The 19,034-nt window shown below is 40.1% G+C and overlaps 1 protein-coding gene across 1 annotated transcript in view; it reads left to right on the forward strand.

The window, feature by feature from the left end:
- Nucleotides 1-19,034, forward strand: part of LOC138579844 (alpha-2-macroglobulin-like protein 1) — a 530,696-nt gene that overhangs the window by 475,421 nt on the left and 36,241 nt on the right. Inside the window, exon 33 of the mRNA XM_069650076.1 lies at nt 5,806-5,874. Within this exon, the coding sequence (XP_069506177.1) occupies nt 5,806-5,874 (69 nt within the window). The remainder of the gene's footprint in view (nt 1-5,805; nt 5,875-19,034) is intronic.

Raw genomic sequence — 19,034 nt, forward strand, 5'->3', positions numbered from 1 at the left:
AGAATCTTGCCTGCACTCATCCTCTGTTTTACTGCAAATCAATATGTCATCTACATACTGTATCACCGCACTTTTAAGATCGATATTGCCTAGGTCCATCTGTAGTGCTCTGTTAAAGATTGATGGGGACTCACAGTACCCTTGAGGCAAACAAGTGTGCATTTGTCTCTTTTGGCAAAATGTAAAGGAAGTCAAGTCTTTGTGCAAGGGGATCGAGAAAAATGCATTTTTCAAATTGATCATCGTAAAGTATTGAGCGTCTACTGGGATACTGCATAATATTGTTGCAGGATTAGGAACTAAAGGAAACTCAGCATCTACAATCTGGTTAAGAGGTCTCAAATCCTGGAAAAATCTCCACAACCCCCCTTTAGATTTCTTAATCAGATACACTGCGGTTTTGCCCAATGACTCTGATGGCAACAGAATCCCCTGATTCATCAGTCCTGAAATAGTCTCAAATACACCTTCATAAGCTACTCAAGACATGGGGTATTGTTTTGCTCGGGGCAAAATTGCTCCTGGCTTAAGCTTTATTTTAACCTCCCCTATCCCCTTCAATAAACCTATGTCATAGGGACCTGTGTCTATAGGGCATTCAGCACCTTTTCAAGATTCTCCTGAAAAAATTCTGGCTGCTGCCACATTATCGCCATTCTCTGTGGGACTTCCCTTTTTTCTATCCTTATCCAGTATGTAATGCTCATGAAGAACACCACTTCGTCATCGATCCAGTCTTCCCTGAACATATCATCAACGGTTATGTCAGTCAGTCTGTACCCCTCCTCAAGAGCTATCACTGTTCTCCATGGTCTACCCTCATTGTCTGTCCCTTCGAGCATTGCTATCTCTTTTTGAACTATAGCTGCTTCTAGCTCTATAGGAATTGTCTGTCCACCTTCCTCATCCATAGGTATTTGTGCTCTAAATAAAAGCTCATCAGGTAAACTCACAATCTTTCCTTCCAGACCAGGTAGCCATGTCAGCAAAATGCTTCCTCCATATAGAAAAAACTCTGGATCTACTGGAACACCCCGCAGAGCCACTTGCCCTGTGAATGCCAGTATGAACTCTCCCACATTTAAATAGTTGATTCCTGGAGTGGAGCACACTATTCCCTGATCAATAAATTAATTGCTAACTGGTGTATGTCATGAATATAACAAAGGAACAGACATGTCACATTCTCCTATGGAGACCGGTAATTTATCAGTAAAAGGAACTCAGCTCGTAGCTCCAGAGAACCCTTGAGCATTCATGGCATTACCTGACATTGGATATTTCCGTCTCATAGACACAAACAAGTTGCTCCAGTGTCTAAAAGAAAACTGAATGATTTGCCTCCTATCATCACATCAACCTTTGGTTCCTCTTGGGGGTTCTGGTGTAACAGATAGTACTGAACACATCATGTTACCTTGTGAGCTGTTTTATTGTGAGTACAAGCTCATCCCCGTCCCTATGAAGGGATTTACTCATACCACAGTGACACCTGCTATTCTAGGTGTCAGTACTTGTCCTGTATTTGCATACTGTTGTGTCTGCATAGGGGCCTGTTATGACTGCCCCTGGGGGGGATTCATTTGTCCTTGTCCCTGCTGTGGTACCTGCTCTGTTTACGGTGCTTGTGCCTGATATAATGTGTGATCTTGGGCAAAGTCTTATCTGGTCTGTGTACTGTATGGCAGAGGATAAGCTGTCCCCACTCTGGAAAACTGGCCATTTTGTACATTCCCTTGGCTCTCGCATACATGCGCAATATGTCCTGTCATTCCACAATTCCAACATACTGGGGGGGTTCTTCTTGTAAACCCTCCTTGGTTATATCCTCCCTGAGCGCTCTGATTCTCGTTTTGTGTGTTTTGAAACCCACCTTGGTTATTCTGAAATCCGCCTCCTCTTCCCCTTTGACCCATACCTCTGCCTCGTGGCATAAACCCATAACCACCTTGGTCCATCGGGTGCTGATTATTTGCCTGTGATGCACCTATTGCTTCCTGTATTCCCATTCCTTCTCCGCTTGTCAATACCGCCACTTCTACGGCAAATTTTGACAACCTTTTCTGAACTAACTTGGCTGCCTCCATTTTTCTATTTTCATCTTTCTACTTGTTTTTCTCTTGTAATACCCGTCAGTGGTGTACTATTGTCAACTGTATGTTAGCCCATGGCTTCACTTACATCCCTACTTGTCTTTTCATCTGTCTCTGTACTGGTGCATGCAACCCCTGACATAAAATATGGTAAAACAATGCCACTATCTTTTCCCACAGCTCGTGAGTTTCAAGCTGCCATTTCCCCTGAATATCCTGAATGTAAGGCAATAGGGTCTTCATCTTCTTTCATTTTACATCTCATAGTTGCACCCATATCCAATGTGTGAGGATCCTGTACCCTGAGAGCCCTCCAAACATCTGCCCTACAATTATTAAATGGTGCTCGATCATGCGCTGTGTTTTGTGCAGTCACACTAGAATATCCCGCTCTCCTCCATATGTCATCAGTCCTCTCTCCAAGAATGGCTGCCAGAGGACCATTTATGTCCTCTATGGCCAGCGTATTTCCTTCTGTCATTTTCTCTAATTCGTATATCCATTTCCCAGCCCCCGAAGTCAAACTAGGGAGCTTACATTTTAAGTTATTCTTGTCCATCTGTGGCTATGGAATATATTGCAGTCTTGCTCCCCCATACTATAACAAGGGGAACTGTGTGAACCCCATCCCATAGTTGGATACAACTATTAGTCTATCCATGGCAGGGATAATCATCCCTGTCTGTCTCCTTGCCGGTAATGACCTTAACCTGCTTACATATGGTGTAGACTCTCCCTTCTCACTATGTGATCAACCTCAGGGACACTCAGGATATGCCATGGGATCTGGCGTTCTATCTTTAGGCTGCTCCAGATCTGACCATATCACTTCCTTTTCCATTTGCGGGCTTCCTTTAGGGGCGCACATGCTCTCTCTTTCTACCCCAATACCAGACTCTCTTTCCTCGTCCGACAAGTCTAAGCCACAACTGGGTGACTATCATCCCCTCACCCTCGTCTAGGTTCAGTCTGCTCAAAGACAATACTCGACGTTCATCACTAAACAGGGTTCCTTCTCACTTTGTGACTGAGGTACTGGGGATCGATCATCGTTCCCTCGAGTTCCATACTCGCTATCTCCTCTTAATTGCCAATAGGCCTTATTGATCCTTTCTCTAATGCTTTCCATATCATACCTTTCTTCATCGCGCTCTGAAACACTTGTGTACGAGTGCGATATAAATAAAATATAATTTCATTTGATCTAGCATTCCTCTAGGTGCTTCTAACATTTTCTTCACTATTGGGAGAATGTAGCTCTCGCTCCCCCATTGTATTTTGGGGCTTTGCCTCATTTGTTCCTTACGAATAAGGCTGGTGTCTGAACCTCGCTGCCATCTGTTTTGTTCTATTTTTCATCTACTTCACTTCGCTTTCTCGCATCTCTTCTAACACTATCATCCTCTTGCATTCGTTCTTCCCTTCTTACTCCTTCCTTTTTTTCCTCTTCTTCCCTTTGTCTCTGCAATCATTTATCCCTTAATCTTTGTGTTTCTTCATCCTCTCTCTTGCTTTCCTTTCTGTCCCTTTCTGCAATTGTTCTTTGTCTATTGTCATATTGTCATAGTATTAATCCAAGCGAAAAACCAAACCGAAAAAAAAGAAATCCACGATCCACGATGCATCAGTAGAAAAAAAATCAGAAATCCAAACGACCCAGTAAATCCAGTGGAAAAAAACACGATTCCTCCGAAAGAAAAGCAAGGAAAATCCCAAAAATCCTTGACCGGAGTAACGGAGAGGTGACCGCGGGAGAACCGTTTTCTGAATGAGCTTTAAAAATGGCGCTTACGTATACGTAGCAGGACGTAACGTGCGTAAGAACCAATAACAAACTTTTAGTATTTAGTTAGATACATGTTTAAAGAGCAATAGCACCATCTAATGGACGTTTAGTATATAACAAGTTGAAATGTATTTTAATGTTATCTAAACACATATATTTATCTATTTATGGAAGTATTTACATTTAAAAAATGATATTTAAAGTTACCTAAAATACATGTTAAAAAAGAATATAAATAAAAATATATTAAATAATTGTATTAAACAATGCATGAATTGTACGCTTATTATTCTTTTTATTGCTGGATTTTATTTATACTACTTCTGTTACATAATGCTAATTTCGAAAAAATATAGAAAAAATTTGACATTATTGGTTTTCGACATTATTTTTTTCTAAAAAAATAATGTCGACATTTTGACTTTCTACATTATTGCATTCTAAATTATGACTGACCACCGCGGATCAGCACAGAAAATATTTATAACAACTGAGGATTGGAGGTGGAGGAGAAAAAAATCAGCATGGTGGGATAAGGGAGAAGAATAAATATGAGGAGAGGTGGAGAAGAGGAGCAGCAAGGAGGAGGGAGAGGATAATGCATCAAAGAGTACATTTAAGAGAGAGGAGCAGAGAGTGAAGATTGGTGGATCAATAAAGAGGAGGAGTAGCAAGAATTTTAAAGAGTGAGGAGGAGAAAGGAAATATTAAGGTGGAAGAGGAGTAACATCAGAAGGAAGAAGAAGAAAAGGAAGCTGAGAATGGAGGTAAGTCCAATGAAAACACCAAACGGAGAGGAGGAAAAGACAAGAGGAAGAAAGAGCGTTTGGAGGATGATCAGTTTAAGGGATGGTGCCATGTGAAGGAGGAGAGAGAAGCAGGAGGGGAGAGAGGAGGCGTACATAGGAAAAGAGGAAGAGGAAGTGATAAAGCAGAGGCAGTGCCCAAAAGAGGGGCAGCAAGAGAGCAAGCTGGTTAGGACCCGTACTCCTGGGAAGAGAGAGAGAGGTTTGGCGGAGGAGTATTATGCAGGGAGGGCCCTACAGCCTAAAAGGGGTCCCAACGTCATCATGGAAAAGTCTTAGGGCCTCATTACACGGACGGCGGTGGACCAAGGTGCTATTAGCACCTTGGTCCATGCCGGTAAAATACTGGCACCGCCTTGGTGGAAAGGGGAATTACCGCCCTATTCCAAGGTTGGTGGGGCGGTAATTCCCCCTTCCCCCATTGCCCTTCCCCATTCCCATTTTTGCCCCATAGGGCATAATGGGAATGGGGAAGGTGCTAATTACGGCACCGCAAAATGTGGTACCGTAATTAGCTCCCTGGTCCCTTTGCGGGTTGGTTGTTAATGCCTGCAAAAAGCAGCCGTTAAATTCTCCAACCCGCAAAGGGACCTCGTAGTAAGGCGGTAAGGGTTTACCGGTACTGGTAAAAATACCGGTAGCGGTAAACCCTTACCGCCTACCGTGTAATGAGGCCCTTAGTGTCTGATGCCTGGCTTACATTTAGACAACCAAAGGTACCAGCAGTGGAAATGTACGGTTTTGGGCAAAGAGAAGTGAGACATCCTCACAGCTTCTAGTATAGCGGAACAAGCAACCTTAACATCCAATGAAGAAGTACTTGGTACTTGAAACCCTAAAGAATGTGAATGAAATTAAAGATAGAGGGTTGGACAGGGGGCCACTGTAATGTAGACAAGTCTGTGTTGTTGAAATTCCACTATATGATCCCAGTTAATCCTAATCCCTTATTTTTCTGTTGGTCAAAACAAACACCCTTGAATCATAAAACGTGGCTTTGAATCGCCTGTTGATCCCTGGGCCGTTACAATGCACTTCCCAGACATGGCAGCATGCAAGGTTTTGAGTCAAGGTTCTGAACGATAACAAATATCTGATTATTTTTGTTTCTCCTTTCCAGATGGAGAAGATTCAGAATGTGAAAAAAACAGAAGTCACCGTAGACAAAGTGGTCATATACCTGGACGAGGTAAGAAAAGCGGGAAATCAATGTTTTCTTAGGGTACTGAGTTGAGTTAATTGAAGAGGTATCTGCCCTTAAGCGGCTTCACCCTTTAAGTAGCTTGAGTTCTTGTGGTGGGCAGGGACGTCATTTAGGGGTCGCCAGAGGTTGCAGTTGCGACCTCTAAAAAAAAGTTTTGTTTTTTATTTTTTATTGCAAGCTCCTGGGCTGTGGCCAGCACCATGTGGCTCTTTACTTCTGGAGTGGCTGGCTTTCTTGTTCAGGCCCCTTAAAAAAAATAAGAAAATAAGAACAGGAGTGCCACAAGTCTAACACTTTCAGCACTGACCCTAAATAAGAAAGAATAGGAATACCAAATAATGTGTCTTTCTCGAATTCTATACAATAATTGCTAGACTCATTAAATGTTTATTTCAGGCACACTTCAGGGGGTGAGTCACTGATTTAGTCTGTTCTTAAACACCTCACCTCAGCCATTCATCCTTCTGAGGTCGATAAATGAGAACCAACACAGGTTGGGTGATATTGGGTGTATATTTTTTCTATATAAAGCGTGTAAGCGTAAGTGCTATATAATAACACATCATTATCATTTGGTCATGGACGTTTGCTTGCATTCACTGTAATTTGGTAATATAGGCTTACACACACTGATCTTAATGATACATATGGCGATCCATTCTTGTATGAAATGTACATCACATTATAGTGATATCGTAACCATATTTTTCGTAGTGTACAATGCTATGTGATGCCACTTCCTGTTTTGTCAACGGGTGAAAGGTTGTGTTCCATTGCTTCCCGCTATATCACTTCGGGGTGGGGTCACTTCCTGTGATGTCATCAGGGGTCAAGGATCATGTGATGTCACTTCCGCAACACCTGACATTTTGGTGAAATGACGTCCCTGGTGGTGGGCTCCACTGCCCATGTTACGTTGAAGAACATCTGGTATAATTGAAGGCATGCAGGAAATCCACCTTCTCTTGGAAAGGTCATTCTACACCTGGGTGAAGCCTGCGTGAAATGTGCAGTCTGCCCAATAGATCCAGGTGAGGGGAGGTGAAGGGAGTGAGGTGTATGGGGAAAGATGAACACACTCTTTTTAACCAGTGATAAAGTGAAGCAGGAACTTATGTGAAGAAGAGGTTTGGCTCCTTTCGTTGCATGTGGGGGTTGACATACACCAAGCATTCTGTTTTCTGGCTGTTCACAGACTTCTGGCCTCATATCAATCGCACAATTTAGCAGGGAGACACACCTCCAGTGTGATTGGTGACTGTGTATTTAGTTAAAATGAGGTAAGACCCTTGTCCTACACTCAATTCTGTTTAGGTTTTCAGAAGCAGCAGTTGTACTTACCTTTTGGAGAATGCCCAACAATGTTCCCACCATTGCTGCATTTTTAGGACTAGGTTTAGCCATGCTGGCTGGATTTGTAGCTGCTGGTCATCTGGTAGTCCTTACTGGGCCTCCTCCATACTCCTGCTGACTCCCCTTGTCAGATGTTTTTATACTGGCATACATTGTGGGAAAAGTCATCTCGAAAATGAGTTGGAAAATGTTGCTGTGCACTGTTGCTGACTTGCATGTATTTCATTTTTTATGTGTTACCCTACAAAAACGATTACACACTGTGTTGCCTTTGACCCAATTTTTCACATAAAGTATGCTTTAAAATGTACTCTTTGTAACCATTTATCTAAAAACTTTTCTCAGAAGTGTACTGCCACAAAATAGCTGGGTCGCCCAAGCATTTACAGGTGTGATGTCTCTTTTATGACACATGACACAATATTGTTTATATATATATATATATATATATATATATGGAGTTATGGTTAAGTTGCTAATCCCATAGGAAGAGCACTTTTGGGAGGCTTATAATTTAGCTCTCCCTCACCAAACTTTGCCTATAAAGTATATGGCCCACTCTTAATGTGTATGCAAAGTTTGGTGAGGTTTGGTCCAGGGGTGGCAAAGTTATAGGGGGTTCTAAAATGTACTTTTTCCCATAGAGTGAATGGGGAAAAAACTTTGTGCACGCCTACAGCCCAAACAGCTGGACGGATTTTCACCAAATTTGCAGCAGGAGCAGCGGCTTGGTCCCGAAAGCCTGCTTTTGTACATTTGGTGAAAATCCGTTCAGTAGTTTTTTAAAAACAATCAAAAAGAAGGTCTAAAAAAATTAGTGATATCTATGGCCGCTCCGCGGACACACTTCCCTGTTCGCTCCGAGGACAGGAAACCGATTGGCTAATCGACTTGCGTCATGTCCACGGACATGTGACGCATTCGCTGATTGGATGGGGAAGAGTGTGAGGTGCGTCAGATTGTTCCGATGCGCCCGCCATCTTGGATCCGCCGACAGCACGGCGGCGAACAGAGGCGAAATACAGTTTTGGGGAGTGTTTTGGTGTGCAAGAGTGCTTGAGGACGTTTGGGGAGTAAGAGATGGGTCAAATACTGTATTTGTTTAGGTGGCAGGTGCTATTGATATATCCGCCATGCCTGCGCTGTCCAGGATGTTCATAATTAGGGAAAATGAGGACTGTCCTAAGGACAGTTTTCCCGTCAGTGCTGTCTGCAGGCAAGTTGAAACTGTTCTAAGGACACGCGCAGTGTCAGCGGACATAAAAATTGACCATATGCCGCAGTTAAAATGTTTGATTCTATGGTGTGATAAGGTGCGGTGGTTGTGGCCAGGGCCTAGAGTCTTGGGTGCATGGCCAAAGGCCATGCACCCAAGACCGAAGTTATAAGCAGTGAAGTTATAAGCCAGCATTGGTGTGTTATGCTGCGATGGTTGTGGGTGTGATATGCTGAAGTGGTGTGGCCAGGGCCTAGTGTCTGGCCATGCACCCAAGACTGAAGGTATATGCACTGGAGTTATAATCCACCATGGGTGGCTTATAACTTCGCTCTCCCTGGATGAATTCTCACCAAACTTTGCAGAAAGTGTGATATGGGTGGGCCCATATAGACAGTTAAAATGTTTGATTCTATGGCTGTGATCTATGGGTGTGATATGCTGCGGTGGTTGTGGCCAGGGCCTAGAGTCTTGTGTGCATGGCCGCAGGCCGTAGGCCAGTTCCTAACCCAAGTCCGGGTTAGGAAAGGAAAAGTATTACTAGAAATTCCATCAGCATTCGAAATACTTACTTTGTCTCCGTGTGCCTGATTGATTTAAGTGCCTTACAGCTTTACCTAGACAAATTTACTTTTTGTTACTTTGCTCATTTAAATTGTGTTTTCTCACATTGCACATTGAAACTGCATTTACTGTGTTTTTGATACGTTGAGCAACGAGCAAGCACTCGTATTCTGATTGTTGTGTGCGAGTTGTGTGCAAGTCACCTAACTACAGTTCCCAGAAGCATTTTCTGCATACTTCTAGTAACGTCAGGCGCTTCAGTGCCGGCGCTTCTGGGGCAAGCCGGTCTGCGCCGGTCCCGCCGAGCCCGTCGCCCTCGGCCAGAAACCCTGCATCTCTTCCACATCACGCCCTACTCTCTGGTAAGAATGGGCTTTACTAAAGTAAATGCTCTCTTCGCAAAGCTACAAGAGCTACAAAAAACGGAAGCTATACATGCACACATATTAGAGATCCTTGACAAACCTGAAATTAAATCGCAATGCACTAAGAAGGACCTTTCCATGGACACCTGCTCAACGCCCGTTAGCACACAGACCTCTCCTACCAAAGCACACACTACACACTCCGCCACAAAAAAAATCAAGGTGCAAAACACTCACGAACTAAATGAGGCAACTCTATCCACCTCCATTTTGAACGACCTAAAAATATGTCTACTGAACACACGATCTCTTAATAATCATGCTCAATGCATCCACGACTTGATACTGGCAGATAATATAGACATCATGTGCATTACTGAGACATGGCTACAGGACCCAATAGGTCCCACATGTTCTATAGCAGTCCCTACAGGTTACAAAATCCACTACACCAACAGAGACAGTGGGAAGGGGGTGGGGTTGCTATAATATCACGTGACTCCACACCTGTGTTCCCCACAACTAGAACATGCGCAGATTGTGAAACATTACACCTTAAATATTGTCCTACAAATAACAACTATATTAACTTCCTACTTGTCTATAGACCACCATCACTCGACTCTGAGTTCAATGACAAACTCATACACCACGCTAACTCACTAATAGGACAGAACAAATCTACAATTATCCTGGTTGATTTGAACCGATGGCGCGGTGACCCCAAAGATAAAGAAGCAATTCATCTTCAAAAAATCCAGTTCAATGTATCTAACCACGTCCCTACCATGGCCAATGGGCACCAATTAGACTGGGTTATTTCCAACGACATTGAAACAAACAATGTCATCACTACTCCATGTGTATGGTCTGACCACTACAAAGTAGTTTTCAATTTACTGATCCCTCAGTTAGCAAAAAAACCTGCAAACAACGCTAAGAAAGTTCACTCAAGAAACTTCAAAAATATTGAAAGCACTGATTTACAATCCTGCGTTAACAGAATCCTGGCCGATATTAAGGAAACAGACTCCTGTGACACTATCATTAGCAAATATGACCATCATATGCTAAGTTTGATAAACCAAAAAGCACCCAATCGTGAAAAGACAGTCAGGCCCAACTCTAACCACCAAAGATGGTATACACCAGAACTGACCAATCTAAAAAAGGAAAAAAACCTTAGAGAAGCACATTGGCAAAAAAAACCTACTGACGACAATAGGATCAGTGAATTCATATAAGAACTGTAATATTGAAGCCAAAAGGGACTATTTCAACAGTCAAATCGAAACATCAGCGAATTCAGCAAGTAAACTCTTCGATATACTGAAATCTATTGACAAACCCCAGGCCCTGATTCCAAATTTTAATCCCTCACAATTATAATGTGATAACACTCAGACAGCTTTTGCTAATAAAATCACTAAAACAAGAGAACAAATTACATCTGCCCTTCAGACTATGCCACAACCTAACCCCTTAGTCGAATCATCGACGAACACGGGGATTGAGAAATTCCAATTTCAACAAATCTCTATTGACACCATGAAGAAAACACTGGTATCTATGAAACCGTCTTCCTGTGCGGAAAACAAGCTTCCACCCAAAATTATTCTTGAACACCCTGACATATTCGCCCCTTTATTTACAAAAATTGTAAATTCATCCTTCCGAGACAAAACAGTGCCAGTCAATATTAAAAAAGTCACCATTACTCCACTGGTAAAGAAACCCAACCTAGACCTACGTGACCCCAACAATTATAGGCCCATTACCAACTGCAACTTCACCCTTAAGGTCATGGACAAAATCGCTACAGCTCAACTACAGGAATATGTAGATAAAAATGAGCTACTACATCCACAACAATCCGGTTTTAGAGCAGTGCATAGCACAGAGACAGCAATGTTAGATCTGCAAACAAAAATGCTGGAAATTATGGATAAGGGCAAAACAGGATTACTAGTACTTTTAGACCTAAGTGCGGCGTTTGATCTGTTAGACCACCAGCTCTTACAACAAGCACTAGCCAAAACTGCAAACTGCTCTAAATAAGCAATAAGCTGGCTCACCTCCTTCCTGGAGAATAGAATTTCACGCGTCCATTGGGGAGACAAATTATCAATCGAACATAACATCTCGTGTGGAGTTCCCCAGGGAGCCAGCTTGTCACCTCTGCTCTTTAATATATACATACGCCTCCTGTGTGAATTACTAGAACAACTTCAAGTGTTTTTCACTAACTACGCTTACGATACTCAGCTTGTCATGGAATTGAGCGGTGACTATGTTAAAGACAGTATTAAATTGAACACCCTCTACAAGAATATCCAAGAGTGGATGAACAATAACTGGATGTGCCTCAATGGCAACAAGACCGAGTTAATGGTATCTGGATCTACTCAGGCTCGCGCTAAACTGACATTCGACTACAAGGCATTTCAAATCAAGGAATCTTGCATTGAAGTAGTTGGTAAAGTGAAAACACTTGGCATGACGCTGGAAGCTACACTCAATGCAGATGCTCAAGCCTTGTATGTCAGCAAAAACTGCAACTACTACATTCGTCTCCTCAAAGCAATGAGACCCCTTCTCAATGAAAAAAATTGTGCCACTATTGCCAGAGCCACCATTCTATCACGTTTGGACTATGGCAACGCTCTCCTTGCTGGTGCCAGCAAGCAAAGCTTACACAAGTACCAACTGATTCAAAATCAGGCGATAAGAGTCATCAAACTAAAATCAAGGAGAGATCACATCAGCGTAGCCACACGCGACTACATTGGTTGAAAATGGAAGACCGCGTACAATTCAAGTCCCTGTGCCTAACCCATAAATGCCTTTATGGAAAAGCACCTCCCTACCTTAAGACCAAACTTACACCCTACAACCCTACCAGAACATGAAGATCTGAAGCCAAGGGACTGATAACAACTCCAAAATTAAAAAAAGAACTAGGTCTAGGAAGAGCTTTCCCCACTCGTGCGGCAGCATTCTGGAACAAACTTCCGACTAGCCTTAGACTGGAATCAAATCTATTTTCCTTCTGTAAAAAACTTAAAACCTTGCTTTTTAAGTCATTCGAGGTAAGGCTTTACGACCTCTGATTGACAACCCCTATATGTAATGAATCATCCTGTATATTGTTTGTCTTCACTATTTGTCTACGTCTTCATGTAAGCGCCCCGATGCTTGCGAGCAGTTCGGCGCTCTACAAATAAATAAATAAAAATAAAATAAAAATAGAATCGAATATCTATTAAATATTTGCAAATGTACAGTTTGTGTACTGTTTGATTTGTATAGTTTGTATGTGAAGTTTTGGCTATGTCATGTCATTAAGATTGTAGAGTTTGGTAACAAGCACTGTAGTATAACATATCCATGGAAGTAAACATTTTGTATTGTGGTGTATGGTTAGATGTTTGCTTCCATGGTTCTGTTATGCATGTATTTATGCGTTCTATTAGAATATACTTACTGTTTGATTTTTTGAGATTGGATATATTTTTTTCATGAGTTGGGTAACTGGAGCACAAATTCTTTTTCAATTTCTGTAATAAAAGAAAAGAGAATGTTAGTGTATGTATTTTATAAAGACTTATTACATTGCATAATAGACATTTCAGCTTTTTTTCGACCCTCATATTTAGTAGTTTACAAACCAGTGTACTGTGCAATTTGCTCAGTTTCTGTGTTTGTTTTTCAAATCATTGGGTCTGTGGGAAAAAAAATCCATGTTGGATTAAAAAAAACTTTTTTTGTTATGCTACAGTCTATTTGTTTGTTTGTTTTCAGTGTTCACTTGTTGTTTCTGGCTAATGTTCTATCTGTTGGCTTGGTGCAGATTTTTGGAGCAGTTAGATACCTGTTGGCGTATTCTAACTGCCTATTTTTTGTTATAATTTAGTGGTATTGATTTATCTGTTTGGTTGTTGCAAAATCTTGGGGCAGTTAGATACCCGTTGGCGTATTCTAACTGTTTATTTATTGTTATAATTTAGTGGTATTCATTTATCTGTTTGGTTGTTATAGAATCTTGGGGCAGTTAGATACCTGTTGGTGTATTCTAACAGTTTATAGTTTTTTAATTGAAGTTTTGTTAATGTTTAAGTACAGATTAGTTATTACATTTTGGTTTTAAGAAGATTAAATAAGCGTTTGTAAGATTTGCTGGTAATCTCTGCTTTAGAGTAATGGTACTATCATTACATTCAAACCATCCACATTTCTTTTTTGTATATGCAGTGTAGTGACCTGCATTGGTTGTGGCTCCTGCGTGGTATATTATACCTATTGTTGTGAAGGTTTTCTTACCAAGTGATACTTGGCCATGTGTGAATCCAGTCAGCCTGCAGTTGTTTTTGATACCATCTGCATTGTAATGTAGAGCATTAGTATTATGTATTTACTATGTGTTTGTATTAGTAAGATGGAGCGATTATCTGAATTGCAGGTAGTACATAATCTACCATGGTTTGCATTTTGTACAAGTTGCTGAAATGGAACAGATTCACAATTAGGTATGGATACATACACAAAGCGCTCATTAGGGGTTTGTTCCTGTGCCACATTGTTACAGAGAGTGCATGTATGTTTCCACATGTATGAAATCTGGAAGATTTCATTTATAGGTATGTTTTTGTTTTCCAGTACTTGTAGTAAGTACATTAGAAATTCTTGTGGATCTTCTTTTGATTTTATAGTGAATTTCACCATTCCAGCACAGTAGTCCAATTCTGGTCTTATTCCATGAACACTATACGTGTTGTCAGGATTGTTTCTTGCGTTTCTATGAAGGACTAACATTGGCAAACACAATTGGTCTGTGCTGTGTAAGTAAATGTTGTCAACAATTGGTGGCAATTGAAATAGAATATTCATTGCTACATTTGCCTAGCAATTTACACCAGTTATATTTGAAAATTTGAATGGACCAAATAGTTCTGTGTCCAAGTCATTTCTTCGGAGTGTGTGTTGCTTCTTTGAAGAAGTACCTGAGTTACTTTGAGCAATAGGTTCTTCTTTGGTTGTGGTAATTGATGAAGTATTAGCTTCTTTTACTCTCTTTGGAGGATTTGCAGTGAGAGCCTGTTGCATTTCTGTTTAAATTAGTTTTCTTTTACAACGTTTTCCTTTTTGTGGAACAGGATATGTTTTTAGATGGGGGTGTATAGTGAACGTAGTCTATTGTATTCTAAAATCCAAGGAATATCAGCATTTACTTTACTTGCATCAAAGTTGATTAGAAATAGACCGTCAAGTGTACGTAAGTGTGATAGTGCTACGTAGCTCATGCATTCTTTAAAGACTGTGTTACCAATATCTATCAATGCTTTGTCTAGGGTAAGAGTTTGTGATTTGTGAATGGTGCCTGCGTATGCTAGAGTTAGAGAAAATTGTTCTCTGCGTACATACATGTCTTTGAAGAGAAGGAATCGAGCTGTTGAGCGCCCTATCCTTTTTACTTCTGAAAGTTTGTCAAAGAGAATATTGACAAACTGAATGTTGTTGTCACGTGGGTATGTTTGAAAGCCAACAACTGTACCCAGTGCTCCATTAACTAGTCCTTGCTCCACGTCAAGGTTACGTTTAAGCATTACTCTACAGTTTAAGGATAATTTTAATGTTTTCTCCAAACCAGCTGTGTTGGAAATAGAATTTTCTAAGGTATTTAGTCTTGTTGTGGCTTGTTGACACATGGGTAGTGTCATACCATGTACATCCAGTTTGTCTGTGGAGCAAATTTCAATTATTGGTTGCATTTCTTTTTTCAACATTGTTTCATTGAATTTGGAACAGCTTGCAAGAGTTGGCATTAAGGACATACAATTGACATTTTTGTCTGCTAATTGTTCCATGACATCAGTAGCACATGAGCTATGGCCATAAAGTACATGTATTTGCCGGGTTTTTAATATTGCTTGTGCTTCTTGAGATAGTACACCAACTCTAATACTTTTTAAAATGTTGGCGCATGTTTGCTGAAAATTCTCTGTATTGGAAATGTTGCCAAAGGTTGAGATTTCCTATGCTGCCAAAAGCTTTACGGCAGAGTCTGTGTCCTAAGGTTTTAAAAATAGGTTCACCTTTCACTGGTGTCAATTGAAGAAGATCTCCGAAAACAATAATGTGTTTTCCTCCAAAGAGCTCTTCATAGTTTGTTTTAAGTACTTTTTGCAATCTGAGGTGAATCAAAGCCAACATTAGGTTGGAGACCATGCTCACTTCATCTATTAGTAGCATTTTCATTTGTTTTAACACTCTGCATAGTTCCATTGCAGCTTCTGTAGAATGTTTGGAATATTCTAATTTATTTTGGTGTTCTACTGGAAGGAGTAGTAATCGGTGTAAAGTGACACCACCTACGTTGTAGGCAGCTAAACCCGTGGGGGCAGTTACAACAGCTGACAGTTTGTTGTTTGTCAATTGTTGAAGGAACTTGCTGATGATTTTGATTAAGAATGTTTTGTCTGAACCAGCTTCACCACTGACGTATAGTAGTATAGGTTTGTAATTTTGGCAGGTACATTCTTTATTTTCATGTTGAACATCATGTGCAATTTCTTTTGTTACTTCTTGAAAAATGGTACACTGCTCTTTGTTCAGTTTTGATTGCAGTACAGTTAAATCTTCTGTATGTTCTTCATACTGACACATGGTGTTCTCTACTTCTGTCATAGCTAATTCTGCCTCATTTGCTATTAGTGGCTGTCCCAGTGGTTCTTGACTTCCTATCACAGACGGTTGGCTACTGTCAGGAGTGTCCTTATCTAGTTGGGCCTGGAGTTCTTCTTCGTGTTGCTGTTCATTGTGCAACATTGTTTTGTACTGCGTAAAGTTTACATCAGTGATAGTGCTTTCATTTGCTTTGAAAGCGTCTTCATAGGAGTCATAGTTTTCTTCTTTTCTCCATGGTTTAAAAAGTTGTAGCAGGGATATGTAATATAGTTCTTTTTGTTGAGGAGTTTTTAATGACAATTTTCTATGATTAATTAAACTTTGTTTGGTAAGTTTCACTAAGCTGCCTTCACAATCTGTCACTCTATATCTACCTTTTTTTTCATAGGGTTTTATATTATTTTTTGTATGTGAAGTTTTGGGTTATGTGGTATAGACACATGGTTTCCAAAGTGGTACTCCTGCTCAGGTAGTATGTGTCTAGTAAATTGTTTTTCAAAACGTCTTGGTTGTTGGGATCATTTTTGGCTATTGTTTCTATTTCGTCGTATGATTTGAGAACTCCTTTTCTAGATGTAGCAGGACCAAGACTTAGCCATAATATATTTTCAGATTTTCCATACAAAGCAGTACCGGTTAAACGATCTGCAGCTTCATAAGAGCCACATTCTCTATGAGAGAGCATTTTTATGCCTAAGCTGTACAATTTCTGAGATAGTGTTTTGTCCGATGATAGGTCATTCCAGAGGTCTTGAAGCTCTGTTTTTTCTGCTTTTGTTAAGTAGGCTGTAACATATCGTGCAACTGCAGTGGAATTGTCTGCAATGTACTACACATCTATGTTTGCATTCCATAACAGGGCAATGATTGCATTGTAATCATTGATATATTTTGATTCTTCTGTTCTTTTTATGTAATATGTGTTCATAGGTGATTTACCTTTAACACCATGTCTAACTGAAGACATGAAGTTGTTCACTTCAACTGTTTCTGTAACTGGTCTAGGGAAACCAAAGCAGCATTTGGTGTATCATTTCCCTTTGTTTTTGTATTTGCAATGACAATATTAGCCGCATTTGTGTCTTTGAAATTGTACAATTTGTGCATGAAGATCACTATTTGTTGCTTCCGATGGAATTTCACAAGTGACATATTTTTCGATAAACTGTAAAACAGTGGCATCACTGCCTTGACCAAATTTTGGAGCATCTTTAATCCATAAAAGCATGTGGATATGTGGTGCTCCTCTGGCTTGGTATTCTTTTCTCCAAAAGAAGTGTTGCACTTCTCCGAGGGGAGTAACAGTTTTATTACAAATAAAGTGTAGCATAGCAATGAAACGATGATGGAAATATCTTGAAACATTAACAGGATGTAGAGAACAAAGTTCTCCGGGTGTTAGTATATCTATGTTTGTTTTGTTTTTGTTTGATATGTGCAGGAAATCATGTAAATCTTCCCATGCATATTCTGCACAACTTAATGTAATAAACCAAGTGAGTGGGCCAAGGTTTCTTATCATACAACGTACATCTCTGTGATGTCGGAACCAGTACTCTTTTCTACCACGCATGTTTGCTAACAGATTTGTAATGCTTGATTGTAAAACCTCATCTTTTTCTTGCACTTTTTGTATTAATTGCGTAGCTGACATATTTGGAAAGTGGGTTCCTGATTTCAATATGTGTGCAACTCCGTAACATAGAGTTGCTAGTTCACTTTCAAAGAGTAGGTGGAATATGTATTCTAAATCTAGGATCTTCAGAATAGATTTGTAACGAGCGGTATTCTGATGCTGTTATCTGAGTGGGTCTATCATCGTACCTTCCTCCTTTGACAGTAGGAAAGAGTAGAGGAAAAGCACATGCTTCTATACTTTTTTCCCATATGCCGATTGGTGATCCTTTGGTTTGTCGCATTTTTTACGTTTCTAGTGCATCATCTATGGTGTCATTAGAGTGTAATGGATGAATTGTATAATGGTCTAAAATATTGGCTACTGTAGCAGGATCTAGAAGTTCAAATTGACCAGTTTCTGGTGACTCTTGAATTATTTCAGTGTTTCCCTTAAGTTTTCTTCAATATTTATTTATTTGTAGCATTCATTATTGTCTTTTAGATATTGCAAGGCTTGTCTAACTTTATGTAAGTCTACAAGTTGTTGCCACATTTTTTTGTCTTTTGTTGGTACACCATTTACTAAGACAATTAAAGATTGCTCTATTGGACGTTGCACTCCCAGAGTGTGCACATTTTCTTTCAGATCTAATGGTAAATAAACTACTTTGCCACAAATGCATTTCACCAATTCAGAGGGAGGTATTTTTGCTGTTTTTGGTTGAAAGCGTATTATTGCTTGAAATGGGTGCACTGTTTGAATTATGATGCTCTCATATAAATTGAGTTGTTGCAGGGGTTTTGGTAGTGGGAATAATTCCAAGTTATTTGTGATAGCACGTGAATGAGTTTGGTTGTTGTCAAGTTTTGTAGTGCAGTAACTGCAAAGTATTAAGGGGTCAGTTATTTCGTATTTCTTTTCTGCTATAAGGTAGAGAGCTAATTCAAACCATTTGGAATCTTCATTGTCTTCTATTTTGTATGTTACATATATAGTTTTTGTATTACTTTTATAAAAAGTTCTGCGGCAACACACACACACATGGTTTGGTACTTCAGCGGATGTACTTTTAAATGTTAGTATTTCTTTTTTGTATGTGTGTAATAGTTGGTTGCCATGTGCAAAATGTTTGCTAGTCTGTTGTAAAGCTATAGCATTTTGTAAGTGGCTTTCACTTCCAAAATATTTTCTCTGGATATGGTCGATTTCTTCGAGTAGGTCTTTGGGTGTACCATGTAGAAGAGTGTTATTTAAATTGGCTAGTGCTAAAGCAGGACTTTTAGCATAGTACAATTTGGTTTATAGTGATATTTTCGAATAACATTTTGTCGAAAGTCACAATGTC

The sequence above is a fragment of the Ambystoma mexicanum genome, chromosome 3p (assembly GCF_040938575.1).
Source record: "Ambystoma mexicanum isolate Mex_15411 chromosome 3p, UKY_AmexF1_1, whole genome shotgun sequence".
Taxonomy (NCBI): Eukaryota; Metazoa; Chordata; class Amphibia; order Caudata; family Ambystomatidae; genus Ambystoma; species Ambystoma mexicanum.